At 49.3% G+C, this 23,697-nt stretch overlaps 7 protein-coding genes across 7 annotated transcripts in view; 4 read left to right on the top strand and 3 right to left on the bottom strand.

Annotated features, from left to right (window-relative positions):
- Positions 1–1,877: 1,877 nt before the first annotated feature.
- UREG_02655 (uncharacterized protein) lies at positions 1,878–2,378 on the top strand (the record flags this gene model as incomplete). The annotated part of the gene is made up of 3 exons (XM_002543093.1): positions 1,878–2,011; positions 2,135–2,199; positions 2,314–2,378. The coding sequence occupies 3 exons, from the start codon at positions 1,878–1,880 to the stop codon at positions 2,376–2,378; spliced, it is 264 nt and encodes an 87-aa protein (XP_002543139.1).
- A 2,650-nt stretch (positions 2,379–5,028) lies between these two features.
- Positions 5,029–7,280, bottom strand: UREG_02654 (uncharacterized protein; the record flags this gene model as incomplete). Its single annotated transcript, XM_002543092.1, has 2 exons — positions 5,029–6,657; positions 6,681–7,280. 2 exons carry the CDS (start codon positions 7,278–7,280, stop codon positions 5,029–5,031), a joined length of 2,229 nt encoding a protein of 742 aa, XP_002543138.1.
- A 2,485-nt stretch (positions 7,281–9,765) lies between these two features.
- On the bottom strand, positions 9,766–9,963 carry UREG_02653 (uncharacterized protein; the record flags this gene model as incomplete). The annotated part of the gene is made up of 1 exon (XM_002543091.1): positions 9,766–9,963. One exon carries the CDS (start codon positions 9,961–9,963, stop codon positions 9,766–9,768), a length of 198 nt encoding a protein of 65 aa, XP_002543137.1.
- Positions 9,964–10,956: 993 nt separating this feature from the next.
- UREG_02652 (uncharacterized protein) lies at positions 10,957–11,277 on the top strand (the record flags this gene model as incomplete). Its single annotated transcript, XM_002543090.1, has 1 exon — positions 10,957–11,277. One exon carries the CDS (start codon positions 10,957–10,959, stop codon positions 11,275–11,277), a length of 321 nt encoding a protein of 106 aa, XP_002543136.1.
- Positions 11,278–11,551: 274 nt separating this feature from the next.
- On the bottom strand, positions 11,552–17,342 carry UREG_02651 (uncharacterized protein; the record flags this gene model as incomplete). The annotated part of the gene is made up of 6 exons (XM_002543089.1): positions 11,552–11,627; positions 11,800–11,970; positions 12,192–14,934; positions 15,460–17,065; positions 17,120–17,255; positions 17,323–17,342. 6 exons carry the CDS (start codon positions 17,340–17,342, stop codon positions 11,552–11,554), a joined length of 4,752 nt encoding a protein of 1,583 aa, XP_002543135.1.
- Positions 17,343–17,948: 606 nt separating this feature from the next.
- On the top strand, positions 17,949–19,635 carry UREG_02650 (uncharacterized protein; the record flags this gene model as incomplete). Its single annotated transcript, XM_002543088.1, has 3 exons — positions 17,949–18,006; positions 18,059–19,367; positions 19,422–19,635. The coding sequence occupies 3 exons, from the start codon at positions 17,949–17,951 to the stop codon at positions 19,633–19,635; spliced, it is 1,581 nt and encodes a 526-aa protein (XP_002543134.1).
- A 2,618-nt stretch (positions 19,636–22,253) lies between these two features.
- UREG_02649 (uncharacterized protein) overlaps positions 22,254–23,697 on the top strand; it is a gene marked incomplete at both ends in the record, with an annotated part of 2,166 nt that continues 722 nt past the window's right edge. Inside the window, 3 exons of the mRNA XM_002543087.1 lie at positions 22,254–22,259; positions 22,433–22,528; positions 22,629–23,396. Coding sequence (XP_002543133.1) covers positions 22,254–22,259; positions 22,433–22,528; positions 22,629–23,396 — 870 coding nt within the window. The remainder of the gene's footprint in view (positions 22,260–22,432; positions 22,529–22,628; positions 23,397–23,697) is intronic.

The raw sequence follows: 23,697 nt of genomic DNA, 5'->3' as shown, positions 1-23,697 counted from the left end.
GAGAGAGATCAATGAAAACGAAATGCACAGCTGTCGCCCCCATGATCTCCCGACAACAGTCAAATTAAGAGGAAGAGATCCGTGGGACAACTCAACCGAGCCAAACTCTGAACTCTGGATCTCAGTTTGTCTAGAGTGATCCAACCAACCGTGAGGGTGTTCTAGATTCCAGGATGCTGATCCACACACACACACACCACACTGTTCATCGCCATGGATGGTCGACACTAACGACAGGGCCCAAGCTGGCCTCAGAACCCCATGTTGGCCTGTGACCTGCAAGCCCGTCCCTTGTGGCCACTCGATCTTCTGCACGTCTCGCACCCAAATCCCGCTTCATTGGGAAAACCTAGCAGGTTGCTTTTTCTCCTGCCTGCGCGGCTTGCTCGACAATTCAGTCTTGTCCCCGACTCTTCCCTTCCAATTGGCTCCAGCTGACAGGAGTTTTTAGCTTTGTATGCCTCGGGTTCAGGCGGCCCATCTCGAATCCGGGGGTAGCAGAGACAAGCATGGGCTTGTGAGGGCGAAGAGAAAAGAAATGTGAGCGCTTGAATTTGTTTCTTCCAACGCGATACCCGCAGCAATGTTCTTTTTGTTCACTTCCCTCCACTCCTGGCTGTCGATTATCTTTCTGTCAAGGGCTGACGGGGAATCCAACTGGTGGGTTCTCTCATTTTTTTAAATTTTTTTTTTTGACGTTCTGCCTGCGCATCCACCCGCTTCCACAAGCCCACATCGCTGCTCCGACACGCAACGGCAACAGCAACGATGTTTTGGACACTAACCTAAGTCCTTTCCCCGATTCCCCTTATCTTCAACCCCCTCTCTGTCCAGGGTTCGTCATTTGCCAATCCTTGAAGCGGAACCGGCCACCCATGGCTCTCTTGAGCCTGACTAGATCCAAGTATAAAGTGATCCAGTCCTCTGAGAGGTTGCTACGTTGAAGACGGCCAGTTTACCCGGCACCCGTTATTTTTTTTTTTTTTTATTCCATCCCCATCTTCTCTTTTTTTGCCAAAAAGGCGCATAACGGTAAAAAGAAAAAACGACAAACAGAATCTCGAGGGACAAAATAATTTAAAAAGAAGAAAACAACCCTCTGTGCATGCATGATGTGGCATGGCCTCCACATTCTGATTCAAATTCAAGCCGCTCCATTCGCGATTTTGTGATCTCCCGCCCTCCAACGTTCTTCCAATCGTCGAGTTGACGACTTGCTCTAGTACTCAAAGGTCAGATCAGATCTTCATTCCCTCTACCACTTTTGATTTGCCTTTCCTCTGGCCTTTGTCCTGCCGGCCCATATCTTGAATCGGCCTATTATTCCCTTGTCCGACAAAAAAGGAAAACAACTCAAACGCCCGTGGTTGCTTCTACATCGGCAGCATTTTTCAATTGCCTCTTGCTCCAGGCCGAAGTCCACACGACGCACACACTGCCGCCATCATCCACTCGCGCTCGCCTTCGCCTTCTCTCCCTCCACTTCTAGTCCAGGCCCCACCTCACTCTCGGGTGCGGAAAGGCAAACAGAGCATCATCAACCAAATAAATTATCTATAAAAGAGACGTAGAAGAACCGTGGTTTCTGCTCTCTCTCCCTCTTTTTTCCGTCAGCGTGACGACATTCTGATATAATAATATTATCCCTTTTTGCATCGTCTTCGTTCTTGTTTATTTTTTTGGGGGTTGTTTCCTTGGAAAACACAATCGCTTCAGAGACCCTTTGTTGATAATTTTTTATCCTTCTGCCAATCGCTCACTCGATCTTCTATCTCAATTTAGATCGTGTTTTGTCCTCACGCGACCTTGTCGATATAGCAGCTGCCTACTCAAAAATAAGATACTCATTTCGCCCGACTACTCGACGTCTCGCAACCATGGGCGTTACAAAGAAGATCATCAAGCACGGCAACGGTGTTGATAAACCTGCCAAAGGCGATAACATCGTCATGAAATATCGGGGGTGCCTCTACGACCCTAACAAGGCCTCCGAGAACTACATGGGCACGCAGTGAGTGTACTTCCCCAGACTACCTCTAGCCGCGTGCCAGTCCATCGTTCAATACCTGCCTGGTCACAAGGACATGCATAATTTATTTTTTCCTGGAGCTGACCGTCGATCTTCTCCATCTAGATTCGATTCGACGGAACATCGTGGCGAATTCAAAATCAAAATCGGAATTGGTGCAGTTATCCGCGGTATGTTGAACCCAACTCATTCTAAAGATTCTCGGCTCTAGCAATTTACTCAAGGCTATGCGCTTCGTTTGGAAGAAAAAAAGAGTCGCTAATCTGTTCCCAATTTGCTTGTAGGCTGGGACGAGGCCGTCCCCGAGATGACCCTTGGCGAAAAGAGTATATTGACCATCACTGAGTAAGTCTTCCTACTTCGGCCTTGACGCCAATATCTAGCCTAACGACTTTGAGCAGCGACTATGCATACGGTTCACGGTACGTTCAATTAGGACTTCTTTTTCCTTTTTCTTCTTCAACCGTTTTCCTGCACGAATCCTGGTACGCCGTTGGTGACACGGACCCGGCCACAACGTCATCCAAAGCGCTCTTGCCTCTGATCTAGCAAAGCGTTGCATAGAAGAGCAAAGGGAAGATACAACGACAGTCGCAGCATCAACCGGCTTTTTTATACTCCCAACTGTTTTGACTTGCTTCCAAGACTCGACATAGCTAACTTGGCATCCAAATAATCCAGTGGCTTCCCGGGATTGATCCCTCCAGGCGCAACACTTGTTTTGTGAGTTTCACCCTGCCATTCTTTTTAGCCCGGTTCATTGTTTCTGTTGGTAATAGTTGTCATCACCAACCTGATCATGTGCGCGGTTTGCGAACTGAAGGCTGACCATGTTTAAACCTTGATATAGCGATGTTGAACTCACAGGCATCAACGGCAAACGAGCATGAGGCAAAGAACAGCTTCGCCACACGGCGACACCCCATGGCTAAATCGGCCTCTATGCATCAGTTTCACTATTTTATTTCCTCTCCCAGGTCGTGGTGTTTCTCGGCTAAAAGAAAAATCAATTTGATTGCTTCATTTTATGCGCTTTTACGACACCATTCATCGACGGCCTGTTCTCTTCATTGACATCTCCTGGTAGTTATGGATCTTATTCCAGATGCTATCTTTCGCATCGGCATCTGTTTCTATTTTTATGAGCTCCCCTTGTTTCCGCCTTTTGACCGCTGGATTTGCGTGGGTTTCTTTCAAGACAGATCTCCTTTGATAAGTGTTAATTCTAATTAATGGCATTATGATTTTTTTTTTTCTTTTTTCTTCTACTTATATTCTGTCCTTCAGCTCTGTTAGCTTGATTCAATTCAATCTCAAGTTGAAATGATTGTTTCACGTAAAGACAAACAAATCCTTTATAACCCATCAATGGCAAAGTTTGAAAGTTCCTTCCGCACAGCAGCGGTGTACACATGTCCGTTTGTTGCGAGATGCAGAATAGGTGCTGTGCCTCCATTATATCGAAAACATGGGAAACAGAGAGATGGCAGTGCATCTGACCCCCACCCGGGGATTTTCGGTCTATGGCTATTCTTGCGATCTTGCATACTCTCGAGTCCGAAAACGTACGTACATACATGCTGGATATCAACCCGCTGGTTGATAATTATAAACCTCTCTGGTGTCTACGTCTACTCTTTTGGGCTGGTGGTGCGACCTACATATGTTATTTACATGGATCCAGGAGATAATAAAATATACCTCGAAACGACGGACATCTCATACATAATTACAGACGTAAAACACATGAGAAACTACAATGATCCAATACGTGGGTGAGAGATACAAGGAGACCACAGTCTGTATGTACTCGATAGGAAAGGCGGGATTGAAAAAAACCATTATTGTAAAGGAGAGAGACATGAAGTCGAGAATGACTGAGCGTGTACCTGATACAATACAGAGTCATCAAATGAGAGATAAGAGAGCGTAGGTTAGGAAAGGGGAATATGCACTGCGGCAAGGATCTGCCATGCTGCGAGCATGTAGCCGGCGGCGATGTAGTAGATGAATTGAGAAGAGGAAAAGAAGAATATGAGGGATATTTATTAAAAACATATATGTTGGGTTTAAAAAAGAAGGTATTTTAAAACCTGACGCCGAAGTCAGACGACATAAGGAAATAGGGTAGTTAGGCAAGGCCAGAGGGGTTTGCCGCTAGACAAAAAGGATGTATTGGTAAGGAAGGAAGGGATGGAGTAATGTATGTGCGCCTCCATGTGAGAAATTGCCTGGATTAAACATATCGGTGATATTTGCTTGCCTCGAGGGGTACCCAACAGGAACACGGTGTCCTTCTTTTTCCAAAAAGCGTCGAATGTCCGATTCTGCGTTCACGTCGAGCACGGACCCGTGGGATTTACACTTCTAATCCAGTCCGCCCGATACAAGCACCTATTGAGAGGAGACGCGCGGGAAAGGCCGTTTTCTGGGGCAAGATAGACATTCCCGCACTCGAGTAAGGGTGGATCTTCAAACTGGAATTGAAGTGGTGATTAAAAGTTGGTAAATGACTTTGTTCATAGTAAGAAAAGAAAATGACCGAAAGCAAAACCCAAAGTCCTTTTCTTGCACTTAGAGCCAACATGTCCTTTTCGAAATAACAGTTAGGCATTGGAAGGTGTAGCAATCCAGACTTAATAAGGGAAATAAAGAAATAATGGCACTAAATGTCCTGGTCGGGCAGTGAAAAAATAGTACAGAGGTTGGGACCCAGTTATGCTTGCCTAGAAATTTCCTGAAATCCAGCAAGATCCGAGGATGCATGGATATCAAGTCTTCCACGTTGCTCAATAAATAGCCATGAACATTGCGAAATGGCGGAAAGATGTTTTGAGTTAGGTAGGTGAAATGGCGAAGCTAGGAGCACCAAGTACTTCGCCATTCACACTTGATCATGCCCACAAGGAACTGGAATTCATCAAGCACTTCGAAAATGTCATGCCATCGTTAAGCAGGTGGCCATCTGCTTCCAACTTCGCTTGATATTGAGGAGGCGATCAGTTCCAACCGAGGGAGTTTTCTGCCATTACAGGCGGACTAATTGTCTGCGTTCTTGCACTAGTTCCGCCACCACTGTTTCGCTGGGAGCTTCCGTAGCCGTCGCTTCTAGCGCCGCTCATAAACGGCTCACCTTCCCGTGCACGTTGGCCAATTAAACTCTCCTCATTCTGGGATCGGCGTCGTCTTCTATACCGGCGAGCGACGAAGAACATAGCCGCACCGTAGAGGGAAGCACCTCCAACGACACCTAAACCAATGCCCACAGACGTCGCGCGAACGTTGTAATTACCTCCTGATCCTCCTGGACCAGGCCCAGCTTCCGGCTCACCATTGTTACCGCCATTTCCTGGGTTGTTCGGGTTATTCTGTCCTGGATTGTTTGGCACTTGGTTGTTTGGAAGACCGCCGGTGAGTGGAATGGTAGGGTCTAGCATAGCCATTATAGTGCGCGTTGCAGGGTCCGGGTTATTGTACAATCGCGATGTCGGGGTCCGTAATAGAAGAGCAAGTGATTGGACAAGGTCGGACGGGATATAAACGATGGCGACCGTAGTCGTATAACCAACATTAGTAGCAGTGTCGTATGGGATAAGCGACCGCACAGTAGCCTGATCAATGGGAATATCGAGGGCATAAGCAACGCCGAGGGGCAAAAAATGGAAAATTTGAGTCGTTGCTCCCGTGCTTTGGACAACAAAATCGTAGCTGAGAGATCCGTTAAAACCGAGCTGAACAGCAACGGAGTTAGGTGGGATTTTGGTATTGTCCTTTGGAGGCGAAATGATCTTGGGCCTAGATGTTGGACTCGTAGTGGCGGATGACGTTTCAGTGCCTGTAGGGGTTGGCTGCACGACGATGCTTGTGGGGATAGACATCATAGTTTCCGAATTTGTCGACAAGGACACTGTACTAGTTGTAGATGACGACGAAAGCCCCTGAGTAGGCACACCCGTACCGGCAGTGGGTGAAGTCGTAATAGTAGACATAGTGATAATCGTTCTTGACTCAGATGGAGCAGTTGGGGTGGAGCTTACACTGGAAGTGGTAGCACTTGTAGGTCTGAAAATCCCACTTCCAGAACCAGTCGCGGTCCCGTCGGATGGGAATATCCCAGAAAGGGTCGAGGACGTGGCTGTTTCCGTAGGGACGGTTTGAGTTACGGTTCCAGTTGGAGGCGTAGTCGATGAGTTTGAGGTTTCCGTAGTGCTAGGAATTTCGCCATTGCTCAGAGTGTTTATTGGTCCAGTGCCGGTGCCGCTTGGGATCTCAGTCACAGGAGGTGGAGATAAGGTCGGGAAGGTTGGTGTGATATCTATGACCGAGGTCGAAGAGGTCATGCCAGTCCGCGACGGAGTTTCATCCGAAGATGGCGATGTGACATTTGGCTGGATGATAGGAGGAATAATAGATGGAAGCACGGGTGCAGAAGTTGTCGGGAGACCAGTGCTGGAAACAGTCTGAGAAATGCCTCCTGTAGGGTTAGCGAATGTCGAGCTTGAGTCATTGCTGGGTTCAAGAATAGGAGGCAGGATGCCACCGGTGCCGGTTGGGGTTGGTTTAAGCGTAGGTTCGTGGGGTGGCGGGGTCACGCCTCCTTCTGTAGGTGCGGATGAGTCAGGCAGTTTCTGCGGAGGTTGCGTTCCAGGACCGCTGTTGGTCGCAGAGCCGGTGTTGGTTGCCGAAATAGATGGCGGTGGGAGTTAGATGGCGGAGTAGGTAGGAGGCTGGTTGGATCAACCGGTAAGCCCGTCAATATATCAGAAAGGCCGATACTAATTCCACCACTGGATATGTCGCTAGAACTTGGAATAGCAGTAACCGATGTAGACGGGCGAGGAACTTCGGATGAACCAGTTTCAACAGGAGCCTTGGGGACTGTTGAGGGGGTGGTTGGCTGAGACAGAGTAGTCGGGTCCGTGGATACAGTTATGCCCTCGCTGGTAGTGGTCGCTGGAACGGTCGTTTCCGAGGAAGTGACAGGTTGTGTCCCCAGGCTTACTAGCCGGTTCACAGGCGAGCCCAATGTTGTTTTCTTGCCATCTGGTCCGATCATGACAGTCATGGGTATAACGATAACAGAATTACGCTTAACGTATGCCGGGGAATCTCTGTGTACTTCCCGTTTGATTCGTCGTGGGAAGTAGTACTGGGGTCGTTGAGGGCCATTGTGAATATCCAATGCCTCGCATTGCTCCAGACTGGCCAGCGATACCAGAGCGACAAGAAATGTGGATAAAAGCGACCGCATTGTTATCTGCCTGTGCATGAGCGGTGAGCACCTGGATTTATTGTTGATATAGGGTGAAGGATTGATCGCACGTCACGTACTGTGTATATTCGATGTGTTAAAACGAGTGGAATCGGCGACTTCACGTCGCGAAGCGATATGGTCTGAGTTTCTTGTTAGCGAGAGGGGAAATTGGAGAGTGTGGTTGAATTTGATGAGATGGGAAAGGTCGATTCCATCTGCAGAAATATAAAGAAATCTGCCAGGCGATTGTAGGGTGATGACTCAAAGCAGCAATCATAGGGCATCCATACCTATTTCAAAAAAGAGCGTAACGGAACAAATGTCCCAGAGGATAAAGAGCGACAAGTTGGAGATAGTAATCTCTGGCTGTCGGGAAATCTGGAAGATGGGATCGAGCGGCCTTTCGATTTCTAAAAAACCAAATATTGTTATCGGACGCGCGACTTGCTAGACTGCTGGGTTCCAGAGATGCACGGGTGACGTACTGTTCAATCCGATTCGATTCGTCCCATTAGACACGCATAAGGATCATTTGTCTCATCAGGCGTATCTTCCTAGCAATGAATCCCAAAACGAATCTTGCCGACCAAAATAAAACACAGATCACCGTCGAAAGGCACGGCGGAAGTTCTGGGACGTAGTCAGTGATGTCGTGGTTGCTGTAGTTGTTTGAAACGTCTGATGGTTTGTCGCTCACAAATCTATCCAGATGTAGGGACCGAAAAATGCGCAAACCCTTCCGAGCAACCAGTATGACAGTCTTTTGTCGATGCTTGATATCCCACCGTCCCAAATTTGTCTGCCTTGACCAGTTTGACGGAATCACGGTCGGGCTTTGGCTAGGGAGCTTCGAGAAAAACGAGGGGAGCGCGTTGCCTGGATGTTCCCGGGAAAGGGGTAATTGAACGCAAACGAGTGAAAGAGAGTCAGACAGAGAGAGACAGCGAGAGAGAGAGAGAGAGACGAGGAAAAAAGACAAAGAAAACAAAAGCCGAAAAAGGAGGATGAGAGCGAGTTGGATCGCGTGGAGAGGGAGGGAGAGGAAGGGGGAGAGGAGTTGAGATGGGTGTGGAAATCGCCTGCAGTCAAGCCCTGTGTAGTTAAATAAGACCCAACGGGTTAGTCGTACAGCGTTCAGATAGTTTTGGTTAGTGAATGGCTTGCGCCAATGGGGCGGCGATTGGGGTGGGTTACGTCGGATCGCTCACGTACAGAGGCGCCCGTCTGTTTAGGTGTCGAAGAAGGCCAGCAGACGAGAGTGAGGACGACACCGACAGCAGCGTCGATGACGACGCATAAGGCGATGGAGGTTGGACTCGTCTGGATGGGCGAGAGTGAGGTTGGAGAGGAGAAGAGCGAGAGGGACGGGTGAGGTGAGGTTGAGGTGACAGCGAGACAGCAGAGGATCAAAGACCGCCTTCCCTGTCGGTACGATCAGTCCATACGAGTTTCTGCCAGAATCATACAGCCACGGTGCGGCGGGCGAGCTGGTTTCGGTATTACGCCGCGAGCACGCGTACCGCTGCGTCGAATCGAAATGCTAGTGGGTTTCAAATTGGCACCATCACGCATTACCATTGGCCCAATAATTCGAGAGAGCAGCGAGCCAAGCCGGTAACGCTGCCGTCAATACTGCAGCCCATACACGACGGACCAGCGCGATACACGACTGTTCGTCTCGAAATGGGTCGGGTAACTTTGGAAAGACGGCGGGCTCCACCGCGTATCCATTGGTTGCATCTGACGAGCCGCCAGGAACGGAGTTAAACTCGAAAGGGGCTTAGTGGGCAGCACAGAGCCAATCGTGAGACGACGGCGCCAGCAAACCCCAGCCTGAAGGTGGAGATCTGTTTGCACAAAACCACGCTAGTGGGTGCTTGGCGGTCCAGGGGTAAAAAAGCGACAAGAGACCATCATCTGATAATTCCACCCAGAATTGCAGCGTTGGTGCTTGGCGGCCAGCCATTCCACGGCTATCCACGTGTGATCCAACACAAGGCCGATTTATCAGTTCATCTTCATCGACAATAGTGTCGCGATTGCGATCAACAACTTAATGTGGCAGTTGGCCGTGTTACAGAAATGCAACTATTAGGACCAAAGCTGCCGTCCGACCACAGAGGACGTGCGCAAGGCATCGCGAAACCACAAGTCCTTTTGACGCAGAAGGCCTTCCTCTTGAAGCGCGAAATATGGAAAACGAACCTCTTTTCCTGCGGAGAATCAAAAAGAATGCTCCATGATTTGCGACTTTTTTTTCTTTTTTGACAAATATGCTTCCATCCTGGAACACCAAAAGCGCCACTCTTTTCAACAGATGGACCCCAAACCACAGTCACTGATGACAAAAGAGAATCATCAGACAATAATAATGGCCAAAGAGACCCCAAAGAAGCGACATCAACTCTCATCCTCTGTTTCCTGATAATTTGCCCCAGAAGAAGCGCGCAAAGCACAAACCACGAAGTCGGCACCTTCGATTTTAACCTTTGGAGATCGACCTAGGACGCCGAGGGCCATCCTTGTTACTGGATACCAACATGATATTCCCGCAGCACTCTGCGATCGAGGTCGTGAAATCCAGAGCATTCTTCTTGTTCTTGCTGAACTGCAAGTCTTTCCCGGCGATGACGACGACATTTGTGAGTGCAGGGCCAGGACTTGGCGACACTGTGCCCATAGTCGCATTCTTTCAATCGCGACTACGGAGCACAGAGCATTCCCATCAAGGCTGACCCTGAGTATTATTATTACGATTGTATCCAGGGGACCACCGTAGTCCGTATAGCCATACCAGAGTGTTCCCTCTTGCTCAAGAGACCGGCGAACTAGAACACGGTTGTCTGTGCTTCGCTGCCCGAACTCGCAATTTCAGCTCCCTGGACCAACTATTGCCAATGAGAACAATCCATTGAGTTTGATAATTTCCCTTTTTCCAATCCACACCAAATCGAGGGTCGACATCTGTACATGTTTCCTGGGCGGAAGAACCGAGACACAAGGCTCCGTAATGAAGCTGTCGAAACGTTCGAATGACGGAGGAAGGGTTCTCAGCAAACGCAAAAATTCATGCAAACAATCATCAGGAAAACGCGCATTATTTGTTTAGTGGAAACAGCCAATTCTGGTTGCGCTTTTTCTTGTTGCGCACGTACCAGCTCTCCGAGGTAGTTAGTGCAACCTCAACAGCGATAGCCCTGCGATGAGACGAACCGCTCACAGGACTATTACTCCAAAGACCTCGATATTTCTTGAGCAAAAACGCACCGAGGCTCGACGAAGCCACAGAGTTGTCCAGAAAATTACCAGCATGCATCCCTGCAAATATACGATGACAGCATGCAGGGAAGATGATACGCAGCAAAAAAACGGCCCATTTGTGACGCTGGGTTATGTAAGCAGAAGCGCAGAATTAGGTTTGCCCTATTCTGAAAATAATTGCGATCGACATCAATGTTTACCGAGTTTGGCCAAGCTGGGACCTGGGGCTAGAGCCCAGAAGAGCTGCGCCACCACGCCTGGTGCCTCGAATATCCAGCATCACAGTTCAACCACCATGAGAGTCGAGGGCATCTTGAACGAAAAATAATAATAATGGCAGTGGGGGACACGGCGATGAGTTTGGCTGTCAAGCCTGGTGACACGACAAGGCTACATTATTGGGAAACTAAAAATGGAGGCCGTCGATCAACGAATTGCGCTGCAGAACATGCTTCGAGAAGGAGAAGTGAGATGCATGCAAGTGGACTTCGATACGGACATCTCGATGCAGTCAGCAACATCAGCCCAGAACTCTGAGTCAATGTCAAATCCCGAAGTCATTCGAACTTCGCCTGACTCTGCAAGCTTCGAAGCGAGGCAAGTGAGCCTCCATCACATCACGAGAACAAAAAAGGAGAGACATTTCGAAGCCATCGTCGAAAATCTACTTCTTCAGAACCAAACCAAGGGCAAGAAAGTGCCAAAAAAACACCAACAATTCACACTATTTTAGCGAACCTCATCCACATGGACGTGCGTCTCCACGTTCCTGCATCTCAAGGTGGGTTCCAGAGCTCACGCGGATCATGGATGGAACAAGCCGCCGAAAAGGCTTGAGAGGCCGAAGCGAACTGGTGTTCCCGCGCCCTACAGATACCTCCTGTCAAAAGAACGGAATACTCCGCAGTCTCAAACTGGGAGGGAGCGGGGTTCAGCCGAAAAAAAAAAAAGGAGTTGAACGCCACCGAGATCTGAGCTCAACTCTTGTTTTTTTTGCCCTGGCTGGCTCAGGGGAAGCGGAGAAGATCGGACTTCCGCGGATGTGCCTGGTCCAAAAGGCTTCTCCCGCTTGGTGGTTGTCCACTACTGAGTGTCCAGAGTACGGAGTCCTCGGTACGGACGGGGCTAACTTTGGAAGCATGGAGTAACACTAATCATCAGGCTAGATAGCCGCATGAGGAGCATCTAGCTGTCTCACCCGAAAACAACTGGCGTACTTGCAGAGAACACCTGTTGATTCCCGACGAAAACTCACGAAACGTTGGCTTTGCAGGGCCTAGCGAAAGATGTATACGAATCTCCAAGATTTCTCAAAATTGGGACGTTATCTTTAGGAGAGGAGAGCTCCAATAATATTGGAGGAGCGGCGATGTCACCATGTCCTTCATACAAGGCTGGAGGAGGCGTCAGCCATGTGCACCCCAGACTATTGGAATAAATATGTATAACTAGACATCAATACACAAAAATTGATGCAGAGAAAGCCAACACCACATCGGGGCAAGCAGCAGATAATACGAAAATCAATTCAACCTACCAGCAACCTCGCCACTCGAGCAACAGGAATGCTACTCCTGTCCAACACCCACCTCAGATAAAGACAAATCCTGAACATCTCTTTTACACTGGGGTCGAAACCTGCTTTACCTGCCTTCAAGGCCGGTGAATCCTCTTGGACCCAGTCCATCCTGGCCTCCAGTCCTAAAATACTCTGCGACAACGCCAATCGCATAGAAAGTCGCCCCCGTAGCCACCCCAGTGAGCAACGCGCGGCGAAAGGCCTTGCGAAGGGAGGATAAGAATCCCCCTTTTTTCTCAACTCTTCCCTCATCACGAGGCAACGAAGCCTTGGGTTCTGCATTTGGGTCGTACGGAGACCAGTTTGGTGGCCCACCTGTGAAATGGGTCTCTTGCCGCCGAACTGTAACAGGCGTTGGCGACTGACTATGCAAGCCTGTGGATCGAAGACTGTTATCAGTACTTTCAAAGTCTTCAATTGATTCTTGTTCCTGCCGAGCAGCTTGTTTTGGGGAATGGACGGATTGTTGGGAGGGATCGGCAGCGGTATCAATCTGAGCCGCAGAGGGTTTCACGTTGGTCGAACTGGACGGCGATTTGCTCTTCTGGGCTTCAAAGTCCTGAATGGACTCCTCTTCAAGACGTGCAGCTTCTCTCGGTGAGTGCTCGGGCTGTTTGGAAGTCGCGGGTTTCTCCTGTTGACGCGTCGTGGGATTCGTTTTCGTTCCGGAGCCAGTTGTGTAGTTTTCAACCTCGTCGATAGCTTCCTCCTCCAGTTCGGCAGCTTGTCTCGGTGAATGTACAGACTCACTAGCAGAGGAACCAGGTGTATCAACCTCGTTTTTCGTGGCTACCTCAAAACCGCCTTCTCGTGTTTTCTTGAAAACGAGTACGTCACCACTTGCAGAATAAATCTCGAAGCCTTGTGCCGCCAATGCAGGGAAAAATCCGAGAAATTTAGATGGCGTGTTCAGTCGAGATAGAGCTTCAATGGGATGCAAAGGTGTGAAAGAGGGAGGGAAGGTTGACGTGATGCCGGCATCTCGGATTTGCATGTTTGAAGAGTCATACGCAAGTACTCTGTAATCTGTCAAGCTATTTGACTGGGAGTCAGTCGCACTCTTGAACGCATCTTGCAACGAGGTTTTGATAGCATCGTTGGTGCTTCTAACTTCATCCAAAGTCGCACTAGCCTTCGACAGCAGAGCGGAGATGCGCGCTTGTAAGTTTTCAATGAATTCACTCTCCTTTGATTGTTCGACACTCGTAGTAGACGAAAGGCTGCCCGTTCCAGTAACTCCAGGGGCTTCGCCCTGTGTCGTAACAATCTTACCGTAGGCGTTTTCGTAGATCGTTCGAATCTCTTTAACAAGATTTTCATCATTGTCTCGAATAGTATGATCGCTAACGGCACTGGTAACAGGAGGCGTAGCACAATGACTCGTACTGACTGTTTCACTTTGGATTCCATGTGCTTCCGATGTCCTGAGAGGTTGCGAATCAGCTTCAATATCAGCCCTTGATTCCCATGTCTGAGCTTCAAGCTCTGACTTTCGCTGCTCAAAGGCTGCGCGGACATCATTAGCACGTAATGTTTCAATATTGAGTCTTTCCGGATCGGTGTATAGAGCATTATGAGAAACAGTCGGCCCTTTGCGGAGGGCCTCCCCGGAATGGCTTTCTTCAGAGCCCGACGTATTTTCCATGGTGGATTGATGCCTGTGTGTCTCGTGTTTGGGGGAAAGATAGTCTTTAAAGTTCGCAAAAAGCGACTGAGCGGAGCGCACAGGTGAAGCAAATGCATCACTTGGTTCCTTGTCTTCAGCGTAAGAAGTACCCCTAGTCGTGAAGATTGGGCCGGTATTGTTCGTCTGTGGACCACCCATCAACCATACGCCATCTTTACTCTGTTGGCCTAAAGCTCCGTTTATGGAGTGTAAATCAGGGAGGTCATCAGTTTGGTTTCCCCGCTGCCTCATACCTATGGGCGTCTTGCTGTGATCTTGGTCCAGTGCACCGGACGGCTCAGACATTTCCATCGAGGAATGCCGTTCTTTGTTATCATTTGGCAGTTTTGACCCAGAATTCGGGCGAGGAATATCAACAACGTCATTTACCGCTGCTTCAAGGGATTCCTTGTCCAGAATGGTATTTCCAATGCTTTTTGGTATCATCCGGCCACTTACAGGGTCAAACTGAAACTTAGGCTCTTTGCGTGAATTTGAAGTTAGGTCCCTCTGCATCCGAGTCGTCCTTTTTGATGCAGTAGTATCTTCATCTGCGGAACATCTTCCAGTTGAAGCTGCACTGTTATCAATCCCAAAAATGTACCTAAAAAACGAAGAGAGACTTGCGTCCTTTGGGCCATGCGAAAAAGGACGTAACCGTCGTAGGCGTTCCCCGAAAAGCGCACCATACGGATCCGCATCGATTTGGCGTTTGAGATCTTCAAACTCTCGTTCAAAACGTTCTTGTTCAGCAGAAAAGGTTTTCTCCCATGCGGAGTGATCCCATTCCCAAGCTGACCAGCCATTAGCGAGTTTCTTCTCTTTATCGAATTTTGACGTGCCGAATCGAGGCCAGCCCCAGATGTTTCCGCCACGCGAGCGGCACCCTCCCGATCGTGGGCGCACCCCATGAGGCGCATGGTTTGCTTTCTCAATAGGTCTTTGCAATTTTGCTTCGACCCGAGAATACCAGTCACCGCCACCACCACGTTTATACCATCCTATTGTCCGCCGGTGTTTCTTGAGGGGATCGTGTCGTGCAGTGCAAGCTGGGTTGAGCACAACACGGCCATGGGATAATGCCCACAGCGGCCGGACGGTAGCATTCTGCAAGATAGGCTCAGTCGCCAACAACCCCATGATATCTTGTCAAACGCCAAAGAGGCTCTGTGAGTTAGATAGCTATCATTGAGTTCAAAGACTCGTGGCCATCCGCGGTTAAACGGCTCACATTGATGAAGCACACTCTCACGCTCTGCGTACCAGCAAAGGTTATCAATTGGACATTTTGCTTTCAAAAGGTATCGGGAGATAGATTTCACGTTCGGTAGGACTCAGCGAGGCCGCTCAGGATGGTATGATGAAGCCTGCAAGTGTGGGGAGTCTCAGAACCGACCTCATGGATGATGCTGAGGTGGAGCTGATTATGTCATTTGCCTCCGCACACAAGCGCCTTATCTTATCTCATCTTCGATCCGAATCTGGGGGAATGAAGCAGAGACCAATGGCTTTCATTAACTACGCGACTCAGGGTCTGGCCTTTGAGGAGTTTCAAAGGGAGTTTTACTTTGTCAGAATAGGTAGCACCGCTGCCTTCAACCATGCATGGTCTTAGACGAGTCGGTCATGGCACGAGAAGGCTAGCTAAGGCCACTTTTGCTATCCGATACTGTGGGCTTTAGTTTCCCCTTCATTGCCAGAGCATAAATGGTTTCTCCAGAACCGAGTGCCTTCGATTCCCTCTTCACGACAAAGAACACCTCGATCCTCGGCCATTTCAAGCTCTTCAGCGGCGACCCCGACACTCCACCCAAAGCGCTGGGCTGCCTCTTGCGCCGTCACTCCCCTGCCATAAGTTGTCCAATCCCAGTAAACCTCTACTGCAGGAGGCTGTGTCTGAAGCTCGTTGAGCCATGATTCCAACAGCCTGATGCATCTTTCGTCCGTCCAATCATGTGGTTGTACGACCAGCAACCCGCTTTTAAATCGGCGTAGACGCACAGGAAGTTTGAGCTTCTCCCATAGTTCTGTCGCCTTGTAAAAGTCAGACGGACTAATAAGTTCAACACCATTCCGCCGACGATTAAAAACAGCCCAGAGATCTATAAGGCTGATAATACCGCCTTCACGACGAAGCACACTCTCGCGATCATCCGTCAAATATTCGGCCAGATTGCGTGACAATTCAGAAAGATACAGATTTTCAGAGCTACTTCCAGCGCCAAGCATATCCTTTGTTGTTATCATCCCGAGCGCTGCAGCAGATTGCGAAATGACGGTATTAGCTTCGACCGAAGGATCATTCGATTTCGTACCGGCTTCAGCGGCGAGGGTTTCAGCCAAAGCAACAATTTCTTTAGCCGATGCCATCAATGCTTCTAAATCTTCAAAAGCACTCCCAATCACTGCTTCGTTCTTCTTTCTCGTTTGAAAACCACGACGCTCGAGCCCTGCAATCCCAACGCCGCCCAAGCGGGTTGACCCCTCCATGGTAGGACTTGAACCGCTTTCAGTGTTAGACGCAGCTTGTGATGCAGTAGATGGTGCCTGAGGAATCGGAGGGGCATCATGGAGGAGCCACTTCCTTTGGACTAGGGCGTCGTTAAGTCTCTCGTGGAAGATCTTTTCTCCACCACCGCGGAAAGAAAGTTTCATACTCTCATTTATTTCTGTATTTTCTAACTGAGAGGTAAGGAACAATGAGGCCGGCGAATCTGATCGATCGGGAGTAGCGTTGTTAAGTCGCTTCAGAGACGAACCACACATTTCGCATTCCAAAAGCGAAGGATGATTGGCAAAGGTACATCGCGGGCATGTCGTTATATGGCCTTGGTTTGCGGGTCCGGAAGACAAGTGGCCGTCGCGAATGCTGTCTAATCCAGCTGTATCAAGCCGCTGTCGAGCTGGGGTAGGTAAGGGTAACGGCGTTGTCAAGACGCCACGGTTTGCTGCCGATGCGATAGCAGCTTTGAGAATGACCGTGAGAGGCGGTTTGATCCCGCAAGCTAAGCATGGTGGAAGGGGAGTGGACGCTGTGGCAGTAGACGGATCAAAATTCGAAGGAACGGGATTAGAAAAGGTACATATTGGGCAGACCCAAGTTGCACTTGCGGATATAGGTGAAAATGCTTCTGATGACGGACTCGCAGCTCTCTGCGAGGCTGAATACGTGGGCAACGGTGCATGTGCGATCGCCCTAGCCGCACTGGGCCCTGTATGCTTTTTAAGAGTTTTTGGGTATATTGCTACCTTTGGCGATGATCTCAGGAAACCCGCCTACCTTAAAGCGTTAGAGTAAACTGATACTTATAGGAGCCGAGTATGTCGTACCTGATATTCAACCCGATCCACTTCTTTTAGGTCAATGGCTACTGAATACTTTCGAGGTTCCGAAGCACCGACATAACAGATTCGATGCGAGGTCAGATAGGCATGACCGTTTTGGTAATCGGGTATCTTGTATTTGCTAGGTACGATATATGTCGTCAACCATAAGGCCACAGACTTATTTACCTGAAAAGAACACAGCTTACCCTTCATACAGCCCTACCATGTCCTGAACAAATAGCAATGATTCATCTTGGAGCAAAGATGGGCGGAGGGCGGTTGTGAGGTCGACCGGTTTGAATAACATTTAAAAACCCTAGGACAGAAGCATGATGTTTAATTTGAGTAGCCCAAGGATAAGCAAGAAAAAGAAATAACCACCACCATCAAGCTCACTTCGTTATCATCATTGCTTGTTGAGCCCATCAAGGTATCAGCGGGATGGCGTTTACATAAGCATGCCCATTTCGTCATCTGCTTGAATCCATCACATGACATACCGCCCGCTTACCGCTAACCTAAAGAGGAATAAGCGAGGTGCCTTGGCGTTTTTTCTGCTTGCCACCTCATCCCATCGTCTCATGGACTCTCTTCCTCAACACACTTCACTCTTAACACTTCACTTTCTCATCCCATCACAACTTGGTGGATATCCATAGGATATTAAGTCTGTCGTTAATATCATGTGAATTTTCATACAATTTCTGTCAACTTATTGTGTGAATCTTGCCCAGTTGGAATCAAGGTCAACCGAATCCATTTTGCTGCAATACTTGAATTTGGCGGGTCGACCTCTTTGATTTTCACTTGACGCCCTTGACTTGGATTCGCCATGAATGCCGCTTCCCCCCCATGGCGGGCATCCGCTGCGCCACAGTACTCGTCGCCTGGTAAAGTCCATCCTCCTTCCCCCTTAAAAAAATAGATGCTAACTCCTCCAAGCGACTCCCGCCTACATTCCCGTTCAAGCCCGCCGCAGCCTAGCCTCGCAGTCGCAAGCTACCGCGGAGACAAACGCTACAGACCCTTCGATGAAACCGGCCGCCACACAGAGTGGTAAACGAGTTGAATGGCCACCTGGAGTCCGGCAATATGTACAACGAAGCTTTGTGCCAGAATACCAAATTCAGGGTATCACGCGCGAAGATATGGAGAAAAAGTTGAAGCAAATCATCACAGATGCAGCGGAAAGCAATAATTTACACAATGTTGATTGGGCCGCTCTCCCGTTACCTCAGGAAATGATCCGAGATGAGCGAAATAGAGCTTTACCGTATCCGACACGGCAACAATCAGTGGTGTTTGACAAATCTGCTACCACCCTTGCGGAGAGGCCCTTGAAAGATAAACACTCCCCAAAGAGAAGATCAGCAGAGATAAGCACGGCAACAGAGGATAGCGTGGAAAGTATTCCACCATGGAGAAGAAAAGCTAACTCCCGCACTGAGCTTGAAGATCGCATTAGTTTCACTTCACCTACTGACAAACGAAGACGGATAGATATTAATGATTATAGTAACGTTAACAGCAAAATCTCAAGTAAGTTCAACAGTGTTCTGGAAAGTCGAAAAAGACGTTTTGAGGACACAAATTCTGGCTACCAATCAACACCAAATACCCGGTCGGTGTCGCCGCCGAGGAATATAGATGAAGGACCGATCATTGGGCGATGTCAGAACTTGGAGAAAAATTATTTCCGTCTTACTGCGCCCCCGAACCCAGACACTGTGCGCCCGATGCCTGTTTTGAAGAAGACACTGGACATGTTGAAGAAAAAGTGGAAGGCAGAGAACAATTACAATTATGTTTGTGATCAGTTCAAATCCATGCGGCAAGATTTGACGGTTCAGCACATCAAGAATGAATTCACTGTCAGTGTGTACGAAATCCACGCACGAATTGCACTGGAAAAAGGAGATCTTGGTGAGTATAATCAATGCCAGACCCAATTGCTGGCATTGTACGCAATGAATCTCGGAGGACATCCAATGGAATTCAAGGCGTATCGTATTCTTTATTTCATTTATACCCGCAACCGAACTGCCATCAACAACGCGCTGGCGGATCTAACCCCGGCTGAAGCGGCAGACCCTGCTGTGAGGCATGCCTTGGATGTACGTTCCTCACTTGCGCTTGGTAACTATCATCGATATTTCCAACTTTACCTGGACACACCGAACATGGGAGCATATCTTATGGATATGTTTGTGGATCGGGAGCGTCTCAATGCTCTTGCCTGTATATGTAAAGCGTAAGTAATCCCCATTGCAATTTTCTGTTATGTGATTCTAATGTGGGGTGATAGGTACAAACCTGATGTCAATATAAGATTCATCACAGAGGAACTTGGGTTTGAGTCTGATGAACAGGCTGCTCGGTTTATTTTGGATCATGTGCCGGACGAGCTGCTTCAGGAAAAACCGGATGGCGTTAAACTGGTCACTGCAAAGGCCCAACCGTTCTTTGAGGCAGCTAGAAGCGAAGCCCACAGGATCGTCGATATCAAGGGACAAATCTAACGTTCTGTGATGTTTGGCGAGGTTCCTCTACGAGATATGAAATGCCTGATTTGTTTCGACTTACAAGATCCTACCTACGGCGTCGTAGTGATTATTCCTGTTCCAAAAGATCTTCGGTGTTTCTTGCCGTGGATTAAGTCTTGTCTTTATTTCTCCCATTTTCGTATAGCAGCCGCAGCCACGTCCGCGTCCGCCTTCGATCTATGGATTTCTTCAAGGTCTTTCCGTCCCTTGCCGTTGTGCTTTCTTGTTTGGCCGGTAAACTTCTTACCATGGTATGGAGTGGGCGACGCATCTCCTTTTTGAGTGGTGTTATGCCGCTGGTTATGATATCCTCTAGCGTACATATAGGTAGAAAATATGGAGGTTTGGAACCTTCATTGCTCTACTGGGAATGTGATTCCTAGGTCATGTTAACTTTTTTGCCCCTTTTGGGATTATTGGGGTGAATTGTTTGTCAATAGCTTGCAGTAATACCCTGTGAGATTGCTTGTTAGTAAAGTGAGTCGGGTTCTTTAGTTCTCATTTGAAGCACAGAAAACTTAAAATTGTTTTTGGAGGTCTTGGAATTTGTCATGTCGAACTGTTGTTCCTTCAAAGATCGTAGTTGTATTTTGGAATTGAACATTCGTATCCAAGGGACGTTAATTTGAAATTGGGTGAAACTGTCCAGGAGGCATCCTCAGTTGGACGGGATGAAGAAAATGTCCGGTTTGAACACAGACTTAATAGGCATACGAGTGTGCATGGGCCTTTGTTTAATTGGAATATCTTTTCTAAAGGACCTAAACGCCCAACCCTGGTTTGAAATTGGGTTTCGACTGATCGGCTTTGCGAGGCGCGCTCTTTCCATCACGGAGGTCAAGTATTTTGATGAAGAAGTATGCCAATAGTTGCGCGGGCTTTTGGGAGAACCGGTACGTTGGGCCTTGGATCCGCTGCAGCGTGGATTTTAATGGGAGGGATCCATCATTTGGAGATTATATGTGGCTTTCTCCGTCTGTTAGTTATCACTATCGGCTAGGATGGGGTGATATTCACGGGTTGAGCGTCTGGAAGCATTTCTGGCTTCCGAGTTCAGGGGGATTTGGGCTCTGGAATGGCCCGCGAGGAAAGGCATGCTGGTCATTAATTATTGAGCCGAAATGTCGCCAAAAGAGCCAACAGGGATGGTAGGGACTGAGCGTGGCGGGCTAGCCATCTCACATTGCGGCTGCACCATGATTCTCACGAGCCTTTGCTCTTTTCTTTGCTTTGTTTTCCCCCCCTCCCTTTTCGCTTCTTTCAAGCTGCATCTGCGCTTTGGCCGCGTATTCCCTCTGGCGTGGATTTTACTTTTTCTCTCCTGGGGACCGAACACCTGAAGAATCTTTTGGAGCGTTTATGCGCTAGGCTACGTCATCGTGCTTCAGGTTAGATGAAGTTTCGCAGGTTGCGAGCGGTTCATTGGGCTTCGCTTGCTGGCCGTGAAGAATTTCGAGCTGACGGGAGGTTGGAAAAGGTAGCTTACTTGGGGCATTGGGCCTTCGTTTTCAGCTCTGGGCATGCAAGGTACGACGATTCAAGGCAGATGGAGAACTCGGGCTGCGGGGCGCTGTTCGTTGGTGACGGTGGTGCTGGAGACAGAAGTGTCCGTTGGGTTGGCTGGGCGCGTAGGGCGAAGAAAGTGTGATGGAATCGTGGATGGAGTTTTAAAATATCAGGCGCGAAGGTCATGCACGACGCACAGAGTTGGGGGACCCGAGCTGGGTGGCCCTCCCGGTCCCTCTGATGTAGTTCGTTAACTATCCTCCCCAGACGAAGCAAAGGCAGTTGGTAGAACACAAGAGCAGAGAAAACAACAAACGGCGGATCAGCGAAAACTCTTTTAAGCCACCCAGATCCATTTATATATGACTTCTTTATCCCAAGCCCATTTCTTCTTTGACAGCTTCTAGACTCTTCTCCATCCTCGCCCCTCTTCAACCTTCAAAACACCATGGGATCCAGCACCATTCCCTGACTGCGTCGCCCAACCTCGCATCCAGCCCTGGACGATGAGATTTGCTCGTATCGCGATCGAAACTCAATTCACTTCCCGTTGAGGCTTTCCCTTCGAATTCACTGAATTCGCGGCCCTGCGCGCTGATCTCCCAGGCCTGCCGCTAGCAAACAGCCCTTTTCCGCGTCTCAACGGGTGTGTTCGCCGTTGGAATTTAAACTGACATCCTATCCACCCCCCGTTGCACTCAGACCGTTTCTGTACCTGCGCACCGTTCTGTGGGTTCGGGAGGAATAACAATCGATCGAAGTGCTCGATCTCGCTCTGTCTGCTCAATCCACCCGGCCACAGGGATCTCCCCGTTTCTCGTCCCAGGGCCCCGACATCGCAATTTGCTCTCTTGATCCCAGCCTGGCTGGACTGACCTCCAGCTTCTCAATCCCTCCCCGCTGGTCGCTTAGTCTGATTGGCATTTTATGATTACTGACTGCCTTGCCGAGTCTATCTCTCTCCCTATCTCTTCCTCTTCTCTCCTCGAAATTTACGTGGTTCTAAAACTGGTTTCACTTGGGAATTAATAAAGAACTAGAGCTCGCTGAATCAAAAGGGCTGCGAACTCGTCGCACGTCGATCAACTATGAAGGTATGTCTCGGAATGTTTCCCAGTCCCGTTTCCCGCCCTTCGCCTGTTGAGTTGCGATGAGGTGGAAAAGACAGACAGGATGCCTCCCTGTCGTTGTAAATGTCCTGCCCCGTTCAAGGATCGTTTGGGTTTCAGCTAATTCGTTCCGTCGCGCTGGTTAAAATCGCTCCCAGGCCATCAGGCGTTCACTCAAGGGCGACAAAGACCAGAAGCCACAGCATGTCTCCATCACGCCCAAGTCCGCCATCGCGATCCTGCCGCCAAAGAAAGTGAGTTGCCGTCGCTCTCCCTTCGCTGATTGCCTGCGAGGTTCCCCCTTGCAAATGCCCAGTAGGCTAACCCACTTTCCTCTGCCTCGCACCCCCACAGGTAATCAGGGCCTTGTTCGATTACACTCCCGATCCCGCCAACACACACGAGCTTGCCTTTAGCAAAGGCGACTTCTTCCACGTTATCAGCAGAGAAGACGACTCTGATTGGTACGAAGCCTGCAATCCGCTCTCGTCCAGCGCCCGTGGTCTAGTCCCCGTTTCGTTTTTCGAGGTCATTGGCAAAACCGAACGAAACAGCGGTGGCTCGGTGGGAGGACTGCCTGAAGAGCGCCCAGAATTTCACAACGCGGAATCCTTTGAGCGCAGCAGTCCACCCGCGACCGCGATCACGACAACATCCGAATCAGCGACGACCAACACTACCAAGCAGGGTGCGCGCGCCAGAATGTCGTCGATTGGCAAGACCGTGGGCGCAATGGTCTACGGCGTGGTGCAGTATGACTTCCACGCTGAACGGCCCGATGAATTAGAGGCCAGGGCCGGAGAGGCGATCATTGTCATTGCCCAGTCGAACCCGGAGTGGTTTGTTGCGAAACCAATTGGCCGTCTGGGTGGCCCGGGCCTCATTCCGGTTTCTTTCATCGAAGTTAGAGACATGACGACGGGCCAGCCTGTGTCTGATCCACACGAAGCCGTCAAGCGCGCAGGAGTGCCGCGGGTTGAGGAGTGGAAAAAGATGACCGCTGAATATAAGAATAGCTCCATCACGCTGGGGAAATTTGAAGCCGGCGGTGTTCAGTCGGCCGCGGCAGAAATTGAAAAGATGAGTCTGAACAACAGCGGGCTGCATAACAGCAATGACTATGTGAGTACATAACATTAATCCGCACCTTGAACCTGAAAAAAGAGGTCGACGGGCTTTCGTCTAATCTTCACGGCTTCGTCCGCGTACAGTATCATCAACGAAACTCGAGTAAAAGTCAAAGGTTCCCGTCCAGCCAGCAGCTGCCATTTTTCCAGGCTCCCTTTGACAGACTTGGGATCAGGGGCTGCTCAAGACGGTGCAAAAATCATCGCACGTTCTCAGGCACAACTTGAACGTCTCCGAGCCAGTCCAGCCAACCGCACTGGGGGCGCGTTTTGGCAAAAACACGGCTTCGCCGAAT

Source organism: Uncinocarpus reesii, genomic scaffold (assembly GCF_000003515.1).
Source record: "Uncinocarpus reesii 1704 scaffold_1 genomic scaffold, whole genome shotgun sequence".
NCBI classification, from domain to species: Eukaryota; Fungi; Ascomycota; class Eurotiomycetes; order Onygenales; family Onygenaceae; genus Uncinocarpus; species Uncinocarpus reesii.
The sequence above is the reverse complement of the archived record's forward strand: the minus strand, read 5'-3'. Positions and strand labels throughout refer to the sequence as shown.